This window comes from Chanodichthys erythropterus, chromosome 11 (assembly GCF_024489055.1).
Source record: "Chanodichthys erythropterus isolate Z2021 chromosome 11, ASM2448905v1, whole genome shotgun sequence".
NCBI lineage: Eukaryota > Metazoa > Chordata > Actinopteri > Cypriniformes > Xenocyprididae > Chanodichthys > Chanodichthys erythropterus.
Window position 1 is genome coordinate 49758159 of NC_090231.1, and position 19517 is coordinate 49777675.

General features: G+C 34.7%; 3 protein-coding genes across 11 annotated transcripts in view; 1 reads left to right on the top strand and 2 right to left on the bottom strand.

The window, feature by feature from the left end:
- The window catches only part of mapk8ip1b (mitogen-activated protein kinase 8 interacting protein 1b), a 32759-nt gene extending 28074 nt beyond the window's left edge, over positions 1–4685 (top strand). For both annotated transcript variants that reach the window (XM_067399953.1, XM_067399954.1), the window contains 4 exons: positions 892–999; positions 2816–2886; positions 3043–3141; positions 3233–4685. In XM_067399953.1, coding sequence (XP_067256054.1) covers positions 892–999; positions 2816–2886; positions 3043–3141; positions 3233–3305 — 351 coding nt within the window. In that variant the 3' untranslated portion in view covers positions 3306–4685. The remainder of the gene's footprint in view (positions 1–891; positions 1000–2815; positions 2887–3042; positions 3142–3232) is intronic.
- Positions 4686–5432: 747 nt separating this feature from the next.
- On the bottom strand, positions 5433–13808 carry mrpl21 (mitochondrial ribosomal protein L21). Its single transcript, XM_067401293.1, has 7 exons — positions 13677–13808; positions 9954–10014; positions 9384–9469; positions 8358–8521; positions 7869–7921; positions 5817–5920; positions 5433–5727 (listed from the first exon to the last, which is right to left on the bottom strand). The coding sequence occupies exons 1-7, from the start codon at positions 13765–13767 to the stop codon at positions 5663–5665; spliced, it is 624 nt and encodes a 207-aa protein (XP_067257394.1). The 5' UTR covers positions 13768–13808; the 3' UTR covers positions 5433–5662.
- Positions 13809–16741: 2933 nt separating this feature from the next.
- LOC137030024 (probable E3 ubiquitin-protein ligase HECTD4) overlaps positions 16742–19517 on the bottom strand; it is a 91895-nt gene continuing 89119 nt past the window's right edge. For all 8 annotated transcript variants that reach the window (XM_067399966.1, XM_067399963.1, XM_067399965.1 and 5 more), the window contains exon 76: positions 16742–17863. In XM_067399966.1, coding sequence (XP_067256067.1) covers positions 17727–17863 — 137 coding nt within the window. In that variant the 3' untranslated portion in view covers positions 16742–17726. The remainder of the gene's footprint in view (positions 17864–19517) is intronic.

The following is a 19517-nucleotide window of genomic DNA, read 5'->3' on the forward strand; positions in this document are numbered from 1 at the left end:
AAATAAAACAAATAACCATTCGGATTTATGGCTGGTGGACCATACATAACTGTTTTTTATGATTGTTCAAATCATCCCCTGGGCCAGATTGGACACCTTTGTGGGCCGTATTCGGCCCGCAGGCTTTGTGTTTGACACCTGTGCTCTAAGGGTACGTTTACATGACAACAATGTACTAAAAATGGAAAAAGTTTTTCCTTCGTGTTTTTTGCATACAGACGACAGCGTTGTCAAAGCGATGTCACTTTGTAAAGAAAAACTAGGCACCTATAGACTGAACTTGTAATACATATGCGCACGACATCACTGTATCACAAATTTGTTTCAAAAACTTGCACTTTGAAACACGTTTTCAAAAGCTTGCATTTTCAGGTCCCCAAAATGCTGTTATCATGTAAATAAACGCCAAAACGCATTAAAAGTTTTTAGTTTTTAGTTGAAAACGGCGTCATGTAAACTGACCCTAAATTATGGTGTTCAAATCTTCTTTATTAGGGGCGTTAACACAACATCGCTTCCAACTAAAAACTAAAAACTTTTTATGCGTTTTGGCGTTTATTTACATTATTTACGACAATGGAGTTTTGGGTGCCTGAAAACGCAAACTTTTGAAAACGGGTTTCAAAGTGCAAATTTGTGAAATGACGATGTAATGCGCATGAGTATTATTTGTTCAGTCTATAGGCGAGTAGTTTTTCTATACAAAGTGACATCGCCAACTACTGGCCTGGCAGCATAATACAACATTTTTAGTTGTTTTTGCTGATCTGTGTGAATGGGGATCGTTTTGACAATATTGTCTTTGACAACATTTCCGTTTTTTGTCAATCGTTGTCGTGTGAACATATTTTTAGACTGATAATGTTGTTTTATAATGTTTGTTTTTTCCAGATTGCGATGAACAGGAGACTGACTGTACATTACAATCCACCGTCATCCTGCATCCTGGAGATAAACGTGAAGGGACTGAAGCTCACGGTGCAGGATGATTTCGACATGGTAAGACCATAAGCAAGAACGTTTGTTTTATGATCGGCTTTAAGCATGTTTTTGAAAAAATCTCCTTTACATTCTGCTTTTTAAATTTCAAGACTTTCCAAGAAAGTGTAATGAAGAATAATACTGTTTATTTGTAGACTGTTTAGTTGAAATGTACAATGACAATACCCATGGACTTGGCTAGAAAAGCAAAACCAAACAGATTGAAATGACTTTTAAAATGTTCTACAGTATCTAACAGAAGTGAGTACACCCCTCACATTTTTGTAAATATTTTATTATATCTTTTCATGTGACAACACTGAAGAAATGACACTTTGCTACAATGTAAAATAGTGAGTGTACAGCTTGTATAACAGTGTAAATTTGCTGTCCCCTCAAAATAACTCAACACACAGCCATTAATGTCTAAACCGCTGGCCACAAAAGTGAGTACACCTGTAAATGAAAATGTCAAAATTTGGCCCAAAGTATCAATATTTTTTTGTGGCCACCATTATCTTCCAGCACTGCCTTGACCTTCTTGGGCATCGAGTTCACCAGAGCTTCACTCCACTCCACAGAGCTGGTGGATGTTAGAGACCTTGCGTTCCTCCACCTTCCGTTTGAGGATACCCCACAGATGCTCAATAGGGTCTAGGTCTGGAGACATGCTTGGCCAGTCCATCACCTTCACCCTCAGCTTCTTTAGCAAGGCAGTGGTCGTCTTGGAGGTGTGTTTGGGGTCACTATCATGTTGGAATACTGCCCTGCGGCCCAGTCTCCAAAGAGTGCCGGCAGCACTCATGCAGCCCCAGACCATGACACTCCCACCACCATGCTTGACCGTAGGCAAGACACACTTGTCTTGGTACTCCTAACCTGGTTGCCGCCACACACGCTTGACACCATCTGAACCAATCTTGGTCTCATCAGACCACAGGACATGGTTCCAGTTATCCTTGTCCGTAGTCTGCTTGTCTTCAGCAAACTGTTTGCGGGCTTTCTTAGAAGAGGCTTCCTTCTGGGACGACAGCCATGCAGACCAATTTGATTCAGTGTGTGGCGCATGGTCTGAGCACTGACAGACTGACCCCCCCCACCCCTTCAACCTCTATAGCAATGCTGGCAGGACTCATACGTCTATTTCCCAAACACAACCTCTGGATATGACGCTGAGCACGTGCACTCAACTTCTTTGGTCGACCATGGCGAGGCCTGTTCTGAGTGGAACCTGTCCTGTGAAACCGCTGTATGATCTTGGTCACTGTGCTGCAGCTCAGTTTCAGGGTCTAGTCAATCTTCTTATAGCCTATGCCATCTTTATGTAGAGCAACAATTCTTTTTTTCAGATCCTCAGAGAGTTCTTTGCCATGAGGTGCCATGTTGAACTTCCAGTGACCAGTATGAGAGAGTGAGCGCAATAACACCAAATTTAACACAACTGATCCCCATTCACACCTGGGACCTTGTAAACACAAATGAGTCACATGACACTGGGGAGAGAAAATGGCTAATTGGGCCCAATTTGGACATTTTCACTTAGGGGTGTACTCACTTTTGTGGCCAGCGATTTAGACATTAATTGCTGTGTCTTGAGTTATTTTGAGGGCATTTTTGTAAATAAAATATTTACAAAAATGTAAGGGGTGCACTCACTTCTGTGAGACACTGTATATGTATCTAGTTATTATGAATAACTAGAAAAGACATGGAAATTCATTGGTAAATGAAAGTGTGGGAACCATATAGAGAACTAATATATTTTAGCATGTGTGCAGGGTTATATAGGTTTGAGGACATGAAATATAATCATTTTATAAATGTGTTTCCACAGAGTAGCCAATATAGTCACTTTTTCCATCTGAAAAATGTGTCATTCTGTGGCTACCATCCCAGAAACAAGAAGTAAGTCAATTTCTATTTTTAAATAAATGCTGCTCTTTTGAACTTTTTTATTCATCAAAGAATCCTGAATAAAATGTATCAAATTTTCTCAATATTCTGACCAGTAGTTAATGCATTTGTTCTTTGTGTTTATCATATGGTACGCTATCTCCACAGGTATTTTGGCTTTATTACAAAACACCCCGCTGATGAGAGATTCGCCTGCCATGTCTTTGTGTCTGAGAACTCCACTAAACCCCTTGCAGAGTCTGTGAGGTCAGTTTTATGCTCCTTTATTGTAATGTATTGCCTTCTTCTACGACTCGATTTGTTTAATAGTCAGTATATTCTCTGTCTACATTCACAGGAAAGCATTCCACTTGTACTATAAAGAGTTTGTGGAGGTCTCATGTCCAACAGAAGACATTTACTTGGAATAATCTCTGATTACAATGAGCTGCACAGCAATGTATATAACAGCTATGCTAAATGAATATATAAGAAATAATAATGTGTATATAATCAAAGACTAATATATCTGACAAAAAGGACCAAACAAGATAAAGAAACTGACGGTTGTAACGTGATGCACACAACTTGATTTTGTGTTGGAATTCGTCAGACTGACGCACAAGAGAAGAACCGAGCGAGAAATTGTATCGTATAAAAGGCTGAAATTATTTTTCAGGATATTGATGATTTTGAATGCTTTGGATGAGTGTTTCCCAGCTAACATGGAATGTTCTCAGAACTTTGGCTAATGTTCTAGGAAGGTTCTCTCAAAGTTATGAACAAACGTTCTTCCAGTAACATTAATAGAATGTTCGTTCAAAGTTATCTGGACTTTAATTTTGTTTTCAAAATGGCAACATAAAAACATTAGCTATACATAACTCATGAAACATTTTGTTTTTTAATGTTACTGCTGTTCAGAGAACATTCAAATATAACATTCCAATGTTCACAAAATGGAATGTGTCCTTAACATAAAAAACAAACAAACTGGATGATGTTTTGAATGTTCAAAGAATAATGCTTTCAGAACTTAATGGGAACGTTAGCAAAAGGTTCTTAGAACGTGTTTTTGTTAGCTGGGTTGCTCTTGCTGCTGCGCTGTGGTTCTGTTTTTGCTTCAGGCTTCATAGAAAATATTTTTTCATAGCACAAAACACACAGAGCATACATTCTGATAATACAAGTAACAAATCTGCCATTTCAGCTGTTTGTGATGTCTTGATGTCTGCTGCATTTTACAGGTATACCAGCATAATACATTCTTAAAATCTGCCTGTAAAGTGAAGTTCATAATTGTTCATGGCAAAATAGGGCTTCTTATCCACTTGTTTCCTAGTTAGTCACCAAATAAAAGGCATATCAATACAGTATATGGCAATTTGATCTTATTAACAGAATTCATTAACAGTTTGAGAAAATGTTTTAGGAGTTTCAGTATTCTTTTTTGATCATCCACTCATAAATTCAATGAAAATGGTTAACAAGAGTAATAATAAAAGTCTACAGTGCCATGGAGTGCCTGTTTAAGCTTGAGTGACTATGAAGGTGGTTGACTTTGGAAGATATATTGTGGCTTGCCTTCAGTTTAAGGCTCCTTTATTTGAAACAACTCCTGAGGTATTTCTTGTAAAAGCAAGACCTTATTACATCAAAATGAACAAATTATGTACAAATGATGTGCTCATTAAAGGCTTGTTCAACAAGGCACACTTGTAGATCACTGGTTTTATTTAGATAGGCTACCAATACACCATGAACTACTTCTAAATATATTTAATGAAAATAAATACACTATATAATTCCACATAAATATATAAATTTGTTTCACAGATGTTAATATTATTCCTCATTTCTATATTTTATTTGTGTGCGAGCCTGACAGGCTCAAACACTGTATGTGGTTGATTTTTTTTATGTAAAACCCTCTTGTCACACTTTCTCCTTCGTGGTCAAAAGTGACCGAAGCCTTGAAACATTTTTCTTTCAAGAAAACCAATGTAATATTTTTGTTAAATGATATTTTATTATTTACAATTTTTGAGGATATTTTATGATACTATGCAATATGTATAATTTTTATTAGCTATTTGAGAATACTTTTTTTTCTAATTTATTTTTAAATAATTTTGCAATTAAAGCAGTATTCCATGTTAAAATAGAGATGAGGCATTTAAAATCCAATTTTTTTTGGAAGGTAGATTAGTGCCATCTGATGGGAGTAAAAAGAGAAAAACTTATGTAATGCCATGTTGTAACCATTTGATTCCTATATAGTCCTATATAAAGTGGCTTATGCATTCTCTAGTGGTTTTAATACATAAATACTTATTTTGTGTATGAACTTAAGTTGTGATTTCAGATTTATATTTAAATTTCGGACATTCTCAAAGACTACTTTTTGTCATGGTAAAAAAAAAAAAAAAATCCCCAAATCTAATTGACAAACAAAATACAGATGACCAATTTTTCAAAAGGTCCCCAGTGAATTGTGTGAAATTCAATATGATGTCTACCGGTCTATTTCAATAAATATGTTCACTACTTCAGAAATCTTTATTTTGCCATCACTAATGACCATCATCTAAACATGATGCCACATCTTAACATTTCAACAGACTCTCTGCACATAACAAATCATTTATTGTGACAACAGACAGTTATATACAACTCACTGCTCAATTCCTGAAGAAAAACAAAGACAATTTGAAAACATTATTTACATGGTCTTAAACACGAAACCTGAACAATCATTCCTGATTCACGTTTTTGCAAATGCAATGGGTTAAAACAGTCTTGGTAAAACATCAATGGTGTTGATCCTAAGAACAGTCTGGGGTTGAATAATTACTGTAAAAAAGAAAAGTTAAATGAATGCACTGGTGAAAAATATAAAAATAGACTAAAAATCTATTTGAGAAATCTAAAATTCCACATACTTCTCTTTCTTTGGAATCTATGCCTCTTCCAGAATCTCATGTGAACCATCGGCCAAGACTCAGTCTTCTCAATGACTGTAGCGTGAACTTGTACTAAATCACAGCTGAGGACCGAAAGAACATAGATTGTGACAAGTGTAGACATCTGATGTGATCTAAGTGGTTATTACTTCAATATTCCACAGGGTTTCATAGGGGTAGATTTAAGAGCTTTTAAAAGATCTTTTTAAGACTAAGAAAAGAAAATCTAAAGGCCAGTTCACAGTGCACCAACAGACGACAGCAGACACTTTGTTGGGTTTTGTCGGATCAGTGTGTTCCCTCCGTCGGCATCTGTTGGAGCTCGCTTTCGCAGATTGAACATGAGCGCTTGTCGAGTCGTGGAATGTCTGAGAAGTGACGTACTGTAATCTGGTGATTGTACGTGTTAGTGTGAATTGGCCTTAAGGAATAAAGTGAAGGGAACACAACATGCCAGTTTGTAAATGTCTAGGGAGAAACAAGTCGTCTTGGTAACGATTCCAAATTTCAGATTACTTTTGAATTAATTTTACCAAAAAAATAGCTTAAGGCTTGAATCGCTCTGCTCTCAACCACTAGAATAAATGGAAATAACTTTTACTGTTCCTTCTGATCACACTGCAAAAAATTTGACTTGTTTTCCAGCACAAAATGTCTTAAAATCAAGACATTTGAGGAGCAAAATGATATCAGATGTGAAGATCTCAAGTATGTTTAGATATTTGTATTGGAAAACAAGACAATAATACTGAGGAAGATCATATTTTTTTGCAGTGCATGGAACATTTAATGCAATGACTGCTATATTTAAGACCTTTTTAAGGCTTTCATTTGTAGAAAGGCAAATTAAGACTTTTTTTAGACCCGCAGAAACCCTGTTTCCAGGTTTAATACAACATAAGCTCTACTGACAGCACCTGAAATGTGCAGTTAATTACCACAGAACACTGACTAATAGAGTGGTTTGTAAAAACAAACAAGAATGTGTCAGCAGTTATGTACAATGCTGGGAAAAAAGTGTCAACAGATCTTCAACCAAAACCTATGAATGAATAAAAGTGACCCTTCAAGAAAACAAACAAAACAACAACAACAACAACAACAACAACAAAAGATATACACTACCATTCAAAATTTTAGGATCAGTAAGATTTAATTATTTTGAAAAAAAAAAAAAAGGCTACTGACCCCAAACTTTTGAACGGTAGTTTCCGATTTTTTAAAGTAATTAATAAATACCCAGTGTCCATGTGTGAAGTAAGTGTGATGATTATAAGGACTATATCTGCCAGATTAATCAAAGCTGATCTGATCATTCTTTAGATACCAACTTTTCAATTTCGGGAAACAAGCCTTTCTGCAGTATTCTCCTGAACTCCAAAGCATTAAATGACTTTTCACAGTGAAGCAGCTCACCAATACCAGCAGCTAAAAAAGGCTCCCCACACAATGACAGCTATTCCTCCATGCTTCACTGGTAGAGATGCATTTATTATTAGATTTCCCACCAGATTTTCAGACACCACTCTGGAGCCTCACCATGCAACTCGTATTTCATTGGGATTTATTACTTCACAGACAACTTCCCATATTCTGCCAAAAACTTCATTCTGTCTTTGATGTTTTTCTGAGACAACAATGGCTTTTTAAGCAGTGTATTTGCTTGAATTTTGCTAATTTCCTGACCAATGATTTGTGGTTAAGATAAACAAGCACCTTTTTTTTTTTCTCAGGATATACACCCACAATCCAAAATAACATTAGACCATAAATAATGTCAAAAATTTGTACAACTCTGAAAACCAGATGGGTGCGCAGTGTACTTCAGAAAAAAAAATATTTCTAGCAAGAATACAATGATTCCTCTACAGACACTCATGCACACTTTTTTTCCTTACAAACTGAAGGCAAAACAATTATGTGTGCTAATAATTTACCTTTTTAGTGTATAAATTTTTTCTTCTTAGAAGATGATTGATTGTATAAACTTTTTATTTGTTTCAAACTAGCAATAAATTTTTTATATCTTACCCAAGAAGCGGCTTTCCAATAAGAGTGAAATCATTTCCTCCAACTAATAACACCTGCAAAAAAAAAAAGCATTAGCAGCATGAAAACACCCTTTATCTGTGGCAATTACTATATAAATATTGTATTCTGTGTTGCATATATGTGAAAGTCAGCAAAAACTAAATTAAGAAAATAAATAAGTTTAGTTGTATTGGCATTTAGTTTTCCATAAAATGTGTGGGTTTTCAACTGAGAAATACAAGAAAGAATGATTTTAGTGTGGATTTTATCGCTCAATTAGTGTAGACTCAAAAAAGGACCTATTATGCCTGGTTACCAAGTCTTGATTTTGTTTTTAGGGTCTACTAGAATAGGTTTGTCTAAATAATAATGAATGTCCAACAGAAGACTAATAATGATCTTTGCATCTGTAGTACAAAAATGCAAATCTGTATGAATATCTGAATGCAGCGTATGAACGTATGAGAAAACTTGAAGCCGAGGTCGAACCTTTTCCAGTCTTATCCTGTCGCCACATGCTGCATCAATGTGGTTTTCTATGAGAATCAGGTCTTCGTTGGTCACCTTCCACTGACGGCCAGCAAAATGAACTACAGCAAACAAGCGTCCGTACTCTCCCTTCTCAATCAGGGTCTTCACCTTTTGTACAATCACTGTGAAAATAAAGAGAAAGAGAAACATTCATGAGGAAATAAATGGAAATCACAAAAATGATCCTATTCCAACTTAATCAGGTTACCTGAAATGATATTAATCATTTTATTTATTAAGGATGCATTAAATTGATCAAAGGTAACAGTAAAGACATTTAAAATGTTACAAAAGATTTCTATTTGAAATAAATGCTGTTCTTTTGAACTTTCTATTCAAAGAATCCAGAGAAAGAAAAAAAATAAATAAATTATACATTAACAGTTCTGTAAGACCTTTGTTCATTTTCAGAACACAAATTAAGATATTTTTGATGAAATCCAAGAGTTTTTTTTTTTTTTTTAAATCCCCCATAGAAAACAATGTAATTACCACATTCAAGGGCCAATCAACGTGACTAAAGTGGTTCAACCTTAATGTTATTACAAAACATAAATAATGACTTTATTCAACACTTCTCTCCCATGAGAGTCTAATTATGCTGCTGACGTAGTGAACAATTACTAAGTGGTAATTTCATTGCTTTCTATGGGGGGAAAAAAATCTCTTGGATTTCATCAAAAATATCTTAATTTGTGTTCTGAAGATGAACAAAGGTCTTACAGGTTTGGAACGACATGAGGGTGAGTACTTAATGACAGAATTTTCATTTTTGGGTGAATTAACCCTTTAAGATACACTGAAAGCATCACTACACTTCTGAATATAAATGAGTATAGAGTATGGGGGCTTGACGTCATGAAAAATTGAGTCGGTTGCCAAGCACTATACATCATTTTTTGAAAAAGTTAGCAACAAAGTATTAAGTGCATCAACAATCACCATATTCAACTATCACGGTTAAGCTCAGACCAACCCACTTGCCTTGATGCTTTTTCCCCTCTTCTTCAGGATCAAGCACTGGTAGTTCAGGCCACGGCGGTCTGGATATTGATGTCGGTGGTACGTAGCTGAAAGCACAATTGACTAAGTTATGCCTCCCTATGTCACTGTAGTCCACATACTGTACAACATTATTCAAAACATAACCACACAACACAGGCAAAGACAAAAGATACGTAACATGAATGACACTTGAATAAGGTACACGTCGACCAGAAGAATATTATACCATCAAAATATCTCAAGTCAGTACTATTGAACTTCATCAACAAGTCAACACAATGAAAATAATCTGTGTGGAATGCAGACCGAACCAGAATATTTTGTCAATGAAAAGCTACCATTAACCGATAACAGTATAATTTAGGGTAATATTATAATCTGAAGGCAAAGATTATAATCTTTCCCCACATCAAAAAGAAGTCAATTTGACAGAAATGGACTACAGTGGGAACTGATGTTACATTTGATCCATCATTTTTTAATGCATCATTTCACTGTGTTATTTATTTAGGGACCTAAAAAGACACATTCACACTACAATATGTTTACCTTGCAGGATAAATGTTGCTTGCCGAGCTTTGAAAACGGGTCAGTGCAGGAACCAAACCACCTGCGAGTTACAGAGACTATTTAGACAGTTATAGAGCTTGAAAACATTGACACAGGATGTAGATACTCACTTTAACCTCAAATGCTGTGTGTGTATTTATGCATATATGTGAATAAAAAAAAGTTGACCCACTTCAAATGTTGACTACTATACACACACACACACACACACACACACACACACACACACACACACACACACACACACACACACACCATTCAAAAGATTGGAAGCATTACTACTTTTAATGTTTTCAAAAGAAGACTCTTATGCTCATCAAGCCTGCATTTATTTGATCAAAAATAAAGAAAAAAAAAAAAACTATAATATTGTGAAATATTATTACAATTTAAAATAATGGTTTTCTATTTTAATATACTTTAATATATATTTTATTTCTGTAATGCAAAGCTTAATTTTCATCAGCCATTACTCCTTTTTTCAGGATTCTTTGATGAATAAACAGTCAAAAGGAGCATTTATTTAAAATAGAAATATTTTCTAACAATACAAATCTTTAATATCACGTTTTATCAATTTAACACATATTTGCTGAAGAAAAAAATTTCCAAAAAAGAGAAAAAAAAAAAATACTGACCCCAAACTTTTGAACACTAGTGTATATTGTTACAAAAGATTTAATTTAAAGAAATGCTGCTCTTAACTTTTTATTCAAAGAATCCTGAAAAAAAAAGCAAAAAAAAAAAAGCAGCACAACATTTATAATAAATCTACGGAGCCCCGCACGTCACCCATAGGAGAAAAAAAAAACAATCCGTGCCGACGGTTTTGCAATCCGTTCCCTCAGTTTATAAACCGTGCTCACGGATTCTTAAACTGTTCCCTCGGTTTAATAAATCGTGCCCACGGATTAATAAACCGTACCCACGAATTTCCAATCCGTGCGCTCAGATTTCGCAAACCCGTATCCTCGGTTTTTAAATCCGTTCCCACAAATTCATAATCCGTGCGCACGCTTTCACAATCCGTTCCCACGGTTTTGTAAAAACTGCCGGATTTGTGGCCCCGCCTCCAATCTTTGCCGGCAGATTCAACCAGGCCACCTATTTAGGTGCGGGATGCAATAAACTTTATTTTACAAAATGGAGAATTTCCTGAACTTCCATTCAGAATTCATTTGAGAATTTCTGTTATTTTTATCTTTTAAAGTCCATTTTGGGTAAAAGGCTTAGTATAATAAAACCACCAAAAAAAGTCTTCATGTTAAGACTGAATAGTACACAAACATTTCTAAAACTGTAACATTTTTTTTTTTTTTTAAATAAAGCATTCATTAATTATTTTATGATAAACATACTGTCTTAAGTGCACTCATTTATAGTCATAAATAAAAAATAAAATAATGAATGAATAAAAATAATTAATAAAAATACATTTAAATAATAAATACAATAAATAATAATAATAATTGTTGTTGTTGTTATTATTATTAGCCTATTGTTACATTTAGGCTACATGCATTTAGAAGAAAAGAGGAACAAAGAAATTAAAAGTCAGTCATAATACACAATGCCAGGTTTATTGGGCAATAATAATAAAGTGCTAGATTATAACAAATAAACACAAGATTTTGAAGCACATAATTCTTATTAAATCATTGTATTCCGCTACCCGTTGCTATAGAGAATCACTGCAGTTAATATAATTTGATGAATAATACACAATAAAACAATAAGATTCGTTAACACGTACCTGGCCCAGGTGAAAAAAAATTCTATAGTAATTTATAGTAAATACTATAGTGTTTTTTTTAACCATATATAGTGAAGTACCTGAATTAATTTATCGTGGTAATTCTATAGTTGCTGTGATAATATAACAACTATAGTAATATAAACAATTACTTTACCCAATATTCAACTAAGTTTTCTACAATATACACTGCAGTTTACTGTAGTAAAGTAGGCCTATACTATGTTCTTCTTCTAAAATGAATCCGTGAGTACAGTTTTTACAAAACCGTGGGAACGGATTGTGAAAGCGTGCGCACGGATTATGAATTTGTGGGAACGGATTTAAAAACCGAGGGTACGGTTTTCAAAATCTGAGCGCACGGATTGGAAATTCGTGGGTACGGTTTATTAAACCGAGGGAACAGTTTAAGAATTCGTGGGTACGGTTCATAAACTGAGGGAACGGATTGCAAAACCGTCGGCACGGAGTGTTTTTTTTTTTTTCTCCTATGGGTGACGTGCGGGGCTCCGTACTAATCAGCATGCTTACAATGATTTGTGAAGGATCATGTGACACTGAAGACTGGATTTAAAGGGATAGTTCACCCAAAAATGAAAATTTGATGTTTATCTGCTTACCCCCAGTGCATCCAAGATGTAGGTGACTTTTTTTCTTCAGTCGAACGCAAATTATGATTTTTAACTGCAACCGCTGCCATCTGTCAGTCAAATAATAGCAGTGATTGGGAACTTCAACTATAACAGTAAATAAAACTTCCATAGACAAATCAAAATTAAAACCTGCGGCTCGTGACGACACATTAATGTTCTAAGACACGAAACGATCGGTTTGTGCGAGAAACCGGATATTATTTATATATTTTTTACCTCTAATACACCACTATGTCCAACTTCGTTCAGCTTCCTGTTAGTGAGGTCAAAAAACGCGTTGTGATGACGGAAGTGATGTCACGCCCATATACTTCAATGAGCGCGAGACATCACTTCCGTTGTCAGAGCGCGATCAGACCTCACTAGCCGGAAACTGAACGAAGTTGGACATAGTGGTGTATTAGAGGTAAAAAATGATATAAATACTGTTCGGTTTCTCACACAAACCGATCGTTTCGTGTCTTAGGACATCAATGTGCCGTCACGAGCCGCAGGGTTTAATTTGGATTTGTTTATGGAAGTTTTTTCGACTCTTATTGTTCAAGTTCCCAACCACTGCTATTATTTGACTGACAGACGGCAGCGGTTGCAGTTAAAAATCATAATTTGCGTTCGACTGAAGAAAAAAAGTCCTCTACATCTTGGATGCACTGGGGGTAAGCAGATAAACATCAAATTTTCATTTTTGGGTGAACTATCCCTTTAATGATGCTGAAAATTCAGCATTGCAGACAAATTATATTTTAAAGTATAATAGAAAAACATTATTTTAAATTGTAATAATTTTACAATATTAGTTTTTTTCTGTATTTTTGATAATAAATGCAGGCTTGATGAGTAGAAGAGACTTCTTTCGAAAACATTAAAAATAATGTTTCCAAACTTTTGAATGGTTTTATATTATATCATGATTTACATATGATAATAACACTGCGTGGTATCAAGCTAAATCTATATTTAGATATAATATATATTTATTTATGCGTGTGTCATTTCAGGAGATTTCAGCTGGGTACCATGCAGTGTTATTACCAGATTCAATTCATACTGTTGTACTTAATTATTGCAGCTGTGTGACATTTTCCTGTATTCTGTAAAATTGCAATAAGCGTTTGAACTCAACCTCATAAAAATGTAACATTCCCTTTTAATGTTTTTCCCCCTCACAAAAAAGTTGAAACTGACAACGAACTGAAGAAACAACCCTTCACATGGCACATTGCATGGACATTAACAACAGCAACAACAAAAAGATTAATGCAAACAGTTTATCTAAATATATAAACGCATACATACGTTTCGGCGTTGCTCGTGATAAATGCGCTCCAGCGGTCCGGAGAAGCCGCAGCGTCCCCGCGATACTCCCTAGATTCAAAGTCATCGCCATGGCGAGAAAGTGCCGGAAGCACAATGTGAGGGATGAAAATACCTTCCTCCAAATACATCACCAGAATGCAAAGGTTCCTAGCTGAACTTGCTTCTTTAGGCGTGCTTGACAAACAATCAGATGCGCTTCTGCCACCTACAGGAATGGAGTGTGAAGCGCTTGAAGAAACAATCAGGTGCTTTCAAGTTTATTAGCATACTTTGATACCTAAAAGAACCCGGCGTGAAATATTGTTTGAAAACTTAAAATATTGATTTCAAATTATCTGTATTCATCTTTCCTTTATATGCAAAACAGTTTTTATTTTCTGAATGTCTGTGATTTCACAGTTGCTACCATATATAAATATAATCGTTTAAACATACAGAGCGGAATTATAAGGTTTTGTTTTGTTTTTAAACTCACAGATATGTAGTAAATGGATTGAATGAGTTCTTGAATAAGGATAAATATCATAACACTATGGAAGCTTGTTTCCGTCACCGAATACAAAATGAAAAAAAAAAAAAAAAAAAGGTAACTGCAATTTTTTAAACCACAACTCTGACTTTACAACTTGCAAATGTAAAAAATAAAATACAAGTAAAGTATAAAAATAAAGCCAGAATTGTAAGACAAAGTCACAATTACCTTTTTTTTTTTTTTATTCTTAGGCAGAAAAAAGCTTCCATATTAGACAGTTACATAAGTAGAAAAATTAAACGGGCTGCTTCAAACCGATCCAGCAGGAAGATAAATGGATTTTACATGATACATGTGATAAACAAACACAGCTCAGTCTGACATAAGACAGAGGAAACCAATGTTCTGTAATACATCAATATTTTATTTTTGTGACACAAACTCCTGAACTTCAACACCTCTGTAGATTCATTCACACATCAGTGTTACGTTCCATATGCGCAGAGGTAAGACTGGATAAAGTTAATGCAGTCATAAATAATTGTAATAAATATCAAGTAAATGTACAACACATATTTCACTGCATTCAGCTTTTTGTGCGGATGTCTTTTCATAGACTTCTCCTACTCCTCTCCAAAGAGACAGCAAGAAAAATGAAGGGACTACCTTTGATAGCAGCAGTTGAACATATCAAAAAAAACTAAACAAAAAAATTAAATTAAATAAAAAAAAAATAAAAATAATACACGCACACCCACAAAACCCTATTATAGTGCTGAAATGCTGATATTTTCAATGAATTACATCTATAGTAGCATCAAGTGTGTTTGTAATGATGGCTATATATTACAGAACTCATAACGCAATTAAATGGTTCACTAGAAATGTTACAACTGATTTCTAAGAAAGATTAGGAAATCCTATAAAGAACATCCAATTTATATTTCAATTTCCAAACAGTATTATCTTTAAAGACACAGAAAAGAGATTAAAAAATAATAATTTTAAAATTTTTCTCTTTGGGAGGGGAGGGGGTAAAATATAGACCTTCAAAAAAAAAAAAAAAAAAAAAAAAAAAAAAAAGCCCGCCAAACTAAAGCGACTCGACCGTAAATGTTGGGTATCTCCAATAGATATTTTCATGCACTAGAGTTTTAGGTGCAAAATCATCCCTCAAAAGCAATAAAACTAGGTAGACTGCAACAGTGCCATTGGGTAATGCAGTTGGCAACCTAAAAGTATTTAAGGAATGAATGTCGTTTTGGCAAACAAGACCATAAACTTAGCACCACTCCAAACTGAAGAGCATGGCAGGTAGGATCTTGCATTCAGTTTACAGCAAACGCTTTCCATGTCGTAAACCACTCGAAAATGAAAATGGATACAATTCACCGCTCCTTATATTACTATATAGTTTGTTTCTGAACATGACTTACCTCAGATACAGACCTGAACAGCATATGCACCTTTAATAATATAGGCAGATATTTGTGTCGTTAAGCAATCTTGCCATTTATAGTTCAGATTCTTAAATATGCTCGACCACATGCGTACTTTTAGTTCCTGGACAGAGCCTGTAGCATCAATATTTCCATGAAATATTTGAATCATTGAGGGCATAAACCCTTTCAAGCCTCTACATGGGTAAATCTCACAAAATCTGTCAAGAACATATTCTGGCATAAAGAAAAAAAAGCATAATTTAGGACCGTTGGGATTTTTTTGGCATTACATTCATGATGATTAATTCATTAACACCAAAGTGTCTAATGCATTGCCTGGTCAATGCTTTTAATTTAAAACAAAACAACAACAACAAAACTCGTTTTAGGTAATAATAATAATAACAAATAAAAAATAAATCCTCAAAAGTATAAAATGCTCAGGGTAATGTATGGAAGCTTGTTTCCGCCACTAAATAAAAAATAAAAAAGGTAATTGTGACTATCTCACAATTCTTACTTGTTTTCTCAGAAATACGAGATATAAAATCACGATTGTGAGATATAAACTCAAAATTCAGACTTTTTTCTTGCAATTGCGAGTTATAAAATCTAATTTTATTTTCAAAATTGTGACTTTATAACTCATAATTCTGACTTTATTTCTCAATTCTAACTTTAGAACTCAAAATTGCGATTTTATATCACAATTCTGACTTTAGAACTCAATTCTGACTTTAGAACTCAATTCTGACTTTAGAACTCAATTCTGACTTTAGAACTCAAAATTCTGACTTTAGAACTCAAAATTGCGATTTTATATCACAATTCTGACTTTATTTCTCAATTCTAACTTTAGAACTCAAAATTGCGAGTTTATATCACAATTCTGACTTTAGAACTCAAAATTCTGACTTTAGAACTCAAAATTCTGACTTTATTTCTCAATTCTAAATTTAGAACTCACAATTGCATCAAAATTGCAAGATAAACTCACAATTCTGACTTTATAAGATGCAATTACGACTTTATATCTCGCATTCTGACTATAACAGACAATTGCGAGTTATAAAGTCAGAATTGTGTGATATAAACTCGCAATTGTCTGTTATAAAGTCAGAATGCGAGTTTCTCACGCAAATCTGAATAAAAGTCAGAATTGTGAGAATATAAAATATTTTTTATTCAGTGGCGGAAACAAGCTTCCATAGTAATGGGAATAAGAGGCAAAAAGGAAAAAAAATAAGGCACATTAGGATAATGACAATTAAGGAAAAAATGCAAAGAATATTGGGGGGAGGAAAATAAGTGTAATGAGAATTGGGGAAATATAAAAAAGAAAGCACAAACAAAGGATATACATGCACAGATGCATTAGGGTATTGGAATTAGAATTGGGATAAAATGCAAATAAGGGGGAAAAATCCATTAAGGTGACGAGAACTGAGAGAAAAAGCATAAAGCGGGGGGAAAAGGAAAAAGAATGCCAGGCACATTAGGGCAATGAGAATTAAGGGAAAATGCAAAAAAAAAAAAAAAAAAAATCATGACCTGGACATGTTCTTGATCGGTTTCATGAGATGCACCCAAAATGATATTATCGAAAGATGCAAGTGTAACTTTGAGCCGCACATTAAAGTCCTTTGCAAAGCTAAAATCAGCATCTCTCTAAATGAATGTGTGTCAACAATCACTGTCACTGATGGAGAGAAGGCAGTGGTTGAGGCACACAGGGAATGCAAAGACGAAAGACTGGTTAAATGAGTGGAAGAAGAGAGATTAAATGTTTAAAAAGGGAGAAAAGCAGTTGCACTGCCACTTCTTTCAAATTGGTTGATGAACAGCATATGTACATCATTTTATAAAAGCGTGGCTTACTCTCTGCCACCACGAGTTGCTGTCAAACTCTGCCCTCCATTGAAACACGCGAACGCGCTAGTCTTTGTAAAGGCAAATTGGTCTGGGCTGTTCAAGTTCCTTCATGAATGTTTGTTTTTCCTTTCTTGAAAAAGAACTGAGGACTGATGTAATCACTTAAGGTTGCACGGTGACAGTCTCAGACGTGGCCGACGGGGGTTCTGAGAAATCACAGGTGGGTTGACTAGTAGTTGAAGTTTAACCGCTGAGAGGATCTTCGCGATAGTGGATAGCATAGCGCAACTTCTCCAGCATCACGTCAAGGGAAGAGTACTGGGGCAGCTTGACCATGAACATGCAGGTCTCCACGCGAATGTAACGCAAATCCGGTGAGCCTAAGACAGATTGAAACACTTCATTACATGACTTGTCATGCATTGGGAAATACAGTGATGGTAATCATGTTGAGGAACACTGGCTTGAGCAAACATTTGCTATCACTGCAACTCCTTCAAAAACAGTAGCTCAAAAGTAAGCTTTGTGCAGGGATTAAAGCATGTCATATTCCTTTTTCCATTTCTTTATTTAAATACTCCAGATCATTAGTGTCTTAAGGGAAGATGTTGTTTTAGAGCAGCTTTTCTATTGCCAGTTTGTGTAATTTTAAATCTGCTTTGAATTTATGAAATTAAACTGATACATTTTGCAATGTTTGACGCACTTTTTAGTACGGAAGAGGATTAGGGCCAAGCAATAATAAAAAAATAAAACCATCTCGAGATTAAAGTTGTTAAATTTCGAGAAAAAACTCATTAAATATCAAGAAAAAAAGTTGAGATAAAATGTTAAGAATAAACTTGTTAAATTATGAGAAAAAAAATTGTTAAATTTCGAGAACAAATTCGTTAAATTATGAGGAAAATGTCATTAAAATTAGAGAAATAAGTCGAGATAAAATGTTGAGAATAAAGTCATTAAATTACGAGAAAAAAGTTGATAAATTATGAGAACAAATTCTCAACATTTTATCTCGACCTTTTTCTCGAAATTTAACGAGTTTATTCTCAACATTTTATTTCGACTTTTTTCTCGAAATTTAACAACTTTAATCTCGAGATGGTTTTATTTTTTATTATTGCTTGGCCCTAATCCTCTTCTGTATTTTAGACATTTAGTCAACCATCTACATAACTTTTCAGTGTGTTTTTTTTTTTTCATTGTTTTGTTTTAAGTTAATCTCTTAACGCTTAAAGGGTTAGTTCACCCAAAAATGAAAATGCCGTTCCACAACCATAAGACCTTCGTTAATCTTCGGAACGCAAATTAAGATATTTTTGTTGAAGTCCGATGGCTCAGTGAGGCCTGCACAGCAAAGACATTTCCTCTCTCAAGATCCATAAAGGTACTAAAAACATATTTAAATCAGTTCATGTGAGTACAGTGGTTCAATATTAATATTATAAAGCGACGAGAATATTTTTGGTTTGCCAAAAAAACTAAATAATGACTTACATAGTGATGGCCGATTTCAAAACACTGCTTCAGGAAGCTTTGGAGCATAATGAATCAGCGTATCGAATCAGCGGTTCAGAGCACCAAAGTCACATGATTTCAGCAGTTTGGCGGTTTGACACGCAATCCGAATCATGATTCGATACACTGATTCATAACACTCCGAAGCTTCCTGAAGCAGTGTTTTGAAATCGGCCATCACTAAATAAGTCATTATTTTGTTTTTTTGGCGCACAAAAAATATTATTGTCGCTTTATAATATTAATATTGAACCACTGTACTCACATGAACTGATTTAAATATGTTTTTAGTACCTTTATGGATCTTGAGAGAGGAAGTGTCATTGCTGGCTATGGAGGCCTCACAAAGCCATCGGATTTCAACAAAAATATCTTAATTTGTGTTCCGAAGATCAACAAAGATCTTACGGGTGTGGAATGGCATGAGGGTGAGTAATAAATGACATTATTTTCATTTTTGGGTGAACTAACCCTTTAAAGTGCCCCTACTACACTGCGTTCCAAATTATTATGCAA